This window comes from Colobus angolensis, unplaced genomic scaffold (assembly GCF_000951035.1).
Source record: "Colobus angolensis palliatus isolate OR3802 unplaced genomic scaffold, Cang.pa_1.0 Scaffold89, whole genome shotgun sequence".
Taxonomy (NCBI): domain Eukaryota; kingdom Metazoa; phylum Chordata; class Mammalia; order Primates; family Cercopithecidae; genus Colobus; species Colobus angolensis.
Genome location: NW_012122820.1, coordinates 1,443,356 through 1,449,984, shown reverse-complemented (window position 1 = coordinate 1,449,984; position 6,629 = coordinate 1,443,356). Strand labels below are relative to the sequence as shown.

Here is a 6,629-nt window from a genome sequence, read left to right as displayed (position 1 = left end):
GGGCTGCAGTGCAGCCCAGGTGGAAGGCTTGCATGTGAGGCCCAGGCTGGCCTGTGTCCTGGAGTTGGCAGGGCCCCCTCCCATCCTCCGCCACATCCACCCAGCCTCAGGGGTCCCTCCAGCCTCCTGGGACTGCCGTGTCCCCCACCTCTGCTTCAGGCAGTGCTCCTGGGCTGCCTCCTTCCCCGGCCATGGGGTCCTAGTGGTTTAATGAGAAATGACCAGTGGCCCTCGCCTCCCCCAGACAGGGTCTTGCTTTTGCCCCCAGGCTGGAGTGCAGCGATGCGATCACAGCCAGCTGTAGCCTCTACCTTCTGATTTGCCCTCTTAACGTTCACATCTATTCTTGTTAACGAGACTGTGCTGAAGCCCAGCATGGTGGAGAGGGCAGCCCACGGTGACTCATGTCTGCAGAGTGAGCTCTCGGGGGTCAGCACCCAGATTCGGGATTAGCAGTCCTGGGCCTCGAGCCCTGTGGCTGGCTCCATCCCTGCTGCCAGCAGCCTGGAATTTGCACCTCTGTGTAAACGGAGCCGCCTGGCATGGCGTTTGCACTTGGCTACTTCCCTCCATCTGCTGGTGACCTCTGGCCTGTGCTCTTTGTGGTGAGTGGGTCCCTGCTTGGTTGAGACTCAACCCCGCTTCAGGACCCCGTGGCCGCGGAGGACCCAGGGACCTGCCTGTGCTCAAGTGTCTGGCCTCTGTTGTGAGCCACTTTTCCAGAGAAGGCTCCGTGGTGCTGTCTGGCCTCGCCGCACTGTCCCTGATGTGCAGGGTCCAAAGCTGGCACCCCCCAGGAGCAGTGTCTGGGGACAGAGATGCCTCCTGGTCCTCGCTGGCCGATGCCTGCTGGTCTTCTATGGCGCCTGCATTGTGTTCGCCGTTTTTCTGTTGCGTTGTCTGACGTTTTCATGTGGATCGCAGGAGTTCCCTGCCCTGTGTGTGTGTGGACACGAGTCCTCTGAGGGACTCACGTCACGGTGTCTGCTCACACGCTGCCGCCCGTCCAACCATGTGAGCGTCTCAGGGGACGGCAGCTCCTTCTTTAGTGAAGCCCAGCGTCCAGCTCATTAATTGGCTGCGGGAGGAGATGGCAGTTTTCTTCCTAGAACTTTATTTGTGAACCTTTCACGAAGCCCCCTGGACCCAGACCACTCTGCCGGTACCGTGCCAGGCTGGCATGGCACCCACCTTCCCCACCAGCCTCACTGGTGCCAGACTATGGGCCTCCTTGCTGCCTCCTCGGGCCCTAGGGCTTGAACCAGCCCACCTGCCCCTTTGGGCCTCTCCTCTGCTCTCCCGTGGAGCCTGCTCTGACCGGGAGTGTCCTGTGGTGGCCTGAGAATACCCTCTGCCCACAGGTCCCGAGCATCCCGGCCCACCATGGACCCCTCTGCCCACAGGTCCTGAGCAGCCCCGCCCAACATGGACCCAGACCCCCAGGCGGGCGTGCAGGTGGGCATGCGGGTGGTGCGCGGCGTGGACTGGAAGTGGGGCCAGCAGGACGGCGGAGAGGGCGGCGTGGGCACGGTGGTGGAGCTTGGCCGCCACGGCAGCCCCTCGACACCCGACCGCACGGTGGTCGTGCAGTGGGACCAGGGCACACGCACCAACTACCGCGCCGGCTACCAGGGCGCGCACGACCTGCTGCTCTACGACAACGCCCAGATCGGTGCGCCAAGGGCAGGCGGGACGGGCAGGACCCGGGGGCGGGAACGCCCCTCTGACCCCACCCCACCCCCAGGCGTCCGGCACCCCAACATCATCTGTGACTGCTGCAAGAAGCACGGGCTGCGGGGGATGCGATGGAAGTGCCGCGTGTGCCTGGACTACGACCTCTGCACGCAGTGCTACATGCACAACAAGCACGAGCTTGCCCACGCCTTCGACCGCTACGAGACGGCCCACTCACGCCCGTGAGTCCCGGGCGGCACCAGCTCCTGTGCGGCGGACCCCCAGGCCTTGCCATGGGGGCCTCGGCCTTCGGGGAGGGCTCCTAACCACTCCCAGGGAGATGGAGCAAGTCTCTCCAGAGCAATGGCCTTAAGCAGTGTTGCTGTGGGCGGGGCACAGAGGGTGGCCTCTGGGTGGCTCTCCAGGCAGCAGTGGCCATCAGGCAGCCAGCATCTCCCAGGGAGGCATGAGACCTCCGGGAGGACTGTCCGTACCTGGAGCCAGCCCCTGGGCTGCCTTGGGGGCTGCTGCGCTCTGGTCCGAGGGCATCAGCTGGGGGAGAATCTAGCCTGCTTGGGGCAAAGGCAGCCAGAGCTGCCACCCCGTCCCCTGCATTGTCACCCTTGTCTCTGGCCCTCCCTGCATGTGGAGGGAGGTGTGGTCGACTGAGGAGTGCTGCTGGCCAGGCCTGCTGTCCTCATTCCTCCCTTACCACATGTTGAGCCCACCTCTGGGCCTGGCCGTGCCCCAGCTCACTGGGAGGCAGCAGGCATAAAGCGACCGCACCCAGAGGTCTTGCCAAGGGTGGGCCCGGGTGCCTTCCCAGCCTGGCATCAGGGAAGTCCCTGGAGGAACGTGGTCCACAGGTTCGCTCCAGGCCCCTGAGCCCAGGGGGATTTCCTCGCAGTGTGTGGAGGGTGCTGACCTGCTGGGCCGGCCATTCCCAGGCTCTCCCGAGTGGCTCAGGACGGGAAGAGATGGCAGTTTTCTTCCGAGAGTTTTATTTGTGAACCCTCTTGCAGTGTCACGCTGAGTCCCCGCCAGGGCCTCCTGAGGATCCCACTAAGGGGCATCTTCCAGGGAGCGAAGGTGGTGCGAGGCCCCGACTGGGAGTGGGGCTCACAGGATGGTGAGTGGAGGCAGAGAGGCAGAGGGGCAGAGGGGCAGAGGGCAGGGCCCGGCTGTGGCTGGCTCATGGCTCAGCCTCAAGGCACAGCCTTAGCCTGCTGGTGGGGACTCTTTCTCCAGGAGGGGAAGGGAAACCAGGCCGTGTGGTGGACATCCGTGGCTGGGATGTGGAGACAGGCCGGAGTGTGGCCAGCGTGACGTGGGCTGATGGTACCACGAACGTGTACCGTGTGGGCCACAAGGGCAAGGTGGACCTCAAGTGTGTGGGCGAGGCAGCGGGCGGCTTCTACTACAAGGACCACCTCCCAAGGCTTGGTATGAGGCTGTCCCACTGACCCCATCAGCCCTCCTACCCTGGCTGAAGTCCCAGAGGGGAGGGACTGCTGCCTGAGGCCTGCCACCCTCCCCCAGGCAAGCCGGCCGAGCTGCAGCGCAGGGTGAGTGCTGACGGTCAGCCCTTCCAGCACGGGGACAAGGTCAAATGTCTGCTGGACACTGACGTCCTGCGGGAGATGCAGGAAGGCCATGGCGGCTGGAACCCCAGGATGGCGGAGGTGAGCTGCCCACCGTGGAGCCCTGTGTGTCCTGCCCTCCCAGCCCTGCGGACCCCCAGCCCCTTCCTCCCCAAGCGTCCAGCCCGACCCAGCCACAGCTCCATGACCCGCCACAGTTCATCGGACAGACGGGCACCGTGCATCGCATCACGGACCGCGGGGACGTGCGCGTGCAGTTCAACCACGAGACGCGCTGGACCTTCCACCCCGGGGCGCTCACCAAGGTGCCTGGGGGGCTGGGCTGCACCCCATCTGTTTGCTTCTGTAACCCCTTCCATGTATCCACTTGGCCTCGGGGGGTCAGGCAGGACTAGGGTGCCAGCTGTACCCACGAGTCCCCAGCCCTGAAGGAAGGGTAGGGACTGGTGGGTGGGGTCAAGGAGAAGAGAGGGTTGGGTGTGAAGGAACCCAGAGGAGGGTATGTCTCTGGGAGCTGGCGTGGCTGGTATGGGCAGGTTAGGGCCTCCCTCGGTTCCAGGACCCCAGGAAGGCAGGACAGCTTCGTGGGTGGGAGGGAGGCAGCTGGGCTAAGATGCTCCTGGTCAGTGCTGTATGGGGGCCGATGGGGGTGGCTGGTTAGGACCGGGAGGTGCACGTTTGGCCTAAGCTGGCAGTCCCCACCACCCTGGTGGTATGGGAGGTAGTGAGGGCTGCCTGGGAAGCAGGATGGCAGGAAAGGGGCTGGAGGTGGTGGCGGTGGCAGCTTGGATGGCCCTGGGAGGGGCAGGTCCAGGGCAAAGCGTCAGAGCTCAAATCTGGATCTGGGGTCCTGGATACCAGGCATCTTTGAGGAAGCGCCAAGGGGAGTCATGAGATGGGCTTGTAGAGTGAGTTCCCTGCATAGGAGGGCTCAGGTGGGGCAGAGTGGGCCCGCCCTGCACCCCAATGTCCTGGGGCCCCACACCCACACCGGCTCATGAGGCCCCGGCCATGCTGCCTGCTGCTGGTCAGCGTACAGCTCCCCACGGCCGGCCACCTCGGCTTCACACCTGCCCAGAGCTGGCTTCTATCTGCCTGGACACTCCTCCCATGGCTCTGGGGCTGGGGACACTCAGGGCTTCCTTGGACACCTGGGGCTCTCGTCCAGCCAGAGCCTCTGGCAGTGCTTGCGGTCGGGGCTGGGGCCGAGTCAGGCCTGCCTGTCTCGTGGAGCTCAGCGGGTTGCCCTCCTGTGCTCCATGAGCCTGGGCAGCCACACACAGCGGGGGAACCCCTCACGCCCCTCTCTGTCGCTCAGCACCACTCCTTCTGGGTGGGCGACGTGGTCCGGGTCATCGGCGACCTTGACACAGCGAAGCGGCTGCAGGCTGGGCATGGCGAGTGGACGGACGACATGGCCCCTGTGAGTCCCCTTGCCGCCCCCGCCGCTAGGGCCGCTGCCCCCTCCACCTGCAGCCTGCTGTGACCCCCTCCCCTCCCCGCAGGCCCTGGGCCGCGTCGGGAAAGTGGTGAAAGTGTTTGGAGACGGGAACCTGCGCGTAGCAGTCGCTGGTCAGCGGTGGACCTTCAGCCCCTCCTGTCTGGTGGCCTACCGGCCCGAGGAGGATGCCAACCTGGACATGGCTGAGCGCGCCCGGGAGAACAAAAGTGCGGCACAGCTCAGGCAGCCGTGGGCGGTGGGGCTGCCCCTGGCCACTGCTAACCTCAGCCCTGCCCCCCAGGCTCTCTGAGCGTGGCCCTGGACAAGCTTCGGGCCCAGAAGAGTGACCCGGAGCACCCGGGAAGGCTGGTGGTGGAGGTGGCGCTGGGTAACGCGGCCCGGGCTCTGGACCTGCTGCGGAGGCGTCCAGAGCAGGCGAGCTCCTGCCCCCGTCCTCCCACACAGGCCAGTCTGAGGGTGAGGGGCAGAAGGCCAGGGACTCACCTGCTGGCTCTCCTGGCAGGTGGACACCAAGAACCAAGGCAGGACCGCTCTGCAAGTGGCTGCCTACCTGGGTCAGGTGGAGTTGGTGCGGCTGCTGCTACAAGCCAGGGCGGGCGTGGACCTGCCGGACGATGAGGGCAACACAGCGCTGCACTATGCGGCCCTGGGGTGAGGTCTGGGAGGGGCCCGGGAGGGGTCTGGCGGGGCTGAGCCTGTGTGTCCAGCCAGTGGGCACGGCGCCCTCCCTCTCCCATGTCCTCTCCTGTCAGGAACCAGCCTGAGGTCGCCAGGGTGCTCCTGAATGCTGGGTGCCGGGCAGATGCCATCAACAGCACCCAGAGCACAGCGCTGCACGTGGCCGTGCAGAGGGGCTTCCTGGAAGTGGTGCGGGCCCTGTGTGAGCATGGCTGTGACGTCAACCTGCCTGTGAGTTCTGCTTCCACCTGGCCTGGGTGCCGCCTGCCCGTGAGCGCTGCTCCCTGGGTACCCCCTGCCCATGAGTGCTGTTCCCTGGATGCCCTGGCTCTTGACTCAAGCAGAAGTCACCCCCAAGTGACCACTGACTCTGCCCCAGCAGGATGCCCACTCGGACACGCCCCTGCACTCCGCCATCTCGGCGGGCACTGGCGCCAGTGGCATCGTCGAGGTCCTCACGGAGGTGCCAAACATCGATGTCACCGCCACCAACAGCCAGGGTTTCACCTTGCTGCACCATGCCTCCCTCAAAGGCCACGCGCTGTGAGTGTGGAGTGGGCACACAGCTGCAGCCAGCCTCTTGCTGTGCTGCCCAGGGACAGTCTCAGGTCCCAGACCAACCTCCCTACTCCCACAGAGCTGTGAGAAAGATTCTGGCTCGGGCACGGCAGCTGGTGGACGCCAAGAAGGAGGATGGCTTCACGGCGCTCCACCTGGCCGCCCTCAACAACCACCGTGAGGTGGCCCAGATCCTCATCCGGGAGGTGAGGGCGCGGCCCAGGCCTGCCCAAGGACCAGGGAGCGGGAGGCCCACTGGGGTCCCTGGTCTGAGCCCGTGCCCACCCCTCCCCAGGGCCGCTGTGACGTGAATGTGCGCAACCGGAAGCTGCAGTCCCCGCTGCATCTAGCCGTGCAGCAGGCCCATGTGGGGCTGGTGCCACTGCTGGTGGACGCTGGGTGCAGTGTCAACGCCGAGGACGAGGAGGGGGACACAGCCCTGCACGTGGCGCTGCAGCGTCATCAGCTGCTGCCCCTGGTGGCTGATGGGGCCGGGGGGGACCCAGGGCCCTTGCAGCTGATGTCCAGGGTGAGGAAGTGTCCAGTGATGGCCCAGGGAGCCAGGCGTTCTGGGGGTGGAGCAGACGGAACCAAGTTCTATGTGATCCTTCAGCCTGCACCCCTAGGCAGCCTGGGAGAGCGGTGGTGCCCATGGG

General features: G+C 65.7%; 1 protein-coding gene across 1 annotated transcript in view; it reads left to right on the top strand.

Moving 5' to 3' along the window:
• MIB2 (mindbomb E3 ubiquitin protein ligase 2) overlaps nt 1-6,629 on the top strand; it is a 14,169-nt gene that overhangs the window by 5,661 nt on the left and 1,879 nt on the right. Inside the window, exons 2-15 of the mRNA XM_011931090.1 lie at nt 1,404-1,672; nt 1,745-1,916; nt 2,697-2,803; nt 2,923-3,117; nt 3,214-3,356; nt 3,473-3,580; nt 4,594-4,698; nt 4,781-4,943; nt 5,018-5,151; nt 5,240-5,388; nt 5,490-5,646; nt 5,798-5,958; nt 6,053-6,179; nt 6,269-6,502. Coding sequence (XP_011786480.1) covers nt 1,426-1,672; nt 1,745-1,916; nt 2,697-2,803; nt 2,923-3,117; nt 3,214-3,356; nt 3,473-3,580; nt 4,594-4,698; nt 4,781-4,943; nt 5,018-5,151; nt 5,240-5,388; nt 5,490-5,646; nt 5,798-5,958; nt 6,053-6,179; nt 6,269-6,502 — 2,202 coding nt within the window. The 5' untranslated portion in view covers nt 1,404-1,425. The remainder of the gene's footprint in view (nt 1-1,403; nt 1,673-1,744; nt 1,917-2,696; nt 2,804-2,922; nt 3,118-3,213; nt 3,357-3,472; nt 3,581-4,593; nt 4,699-4,780; nt 4,944-5,017; nt 5,152-5,239; nt 5,389-5,489; nt 5,647-5,797; nt 5,959-6,052; nt 6,180-6,268; nt 6,503-6,629) is intronic.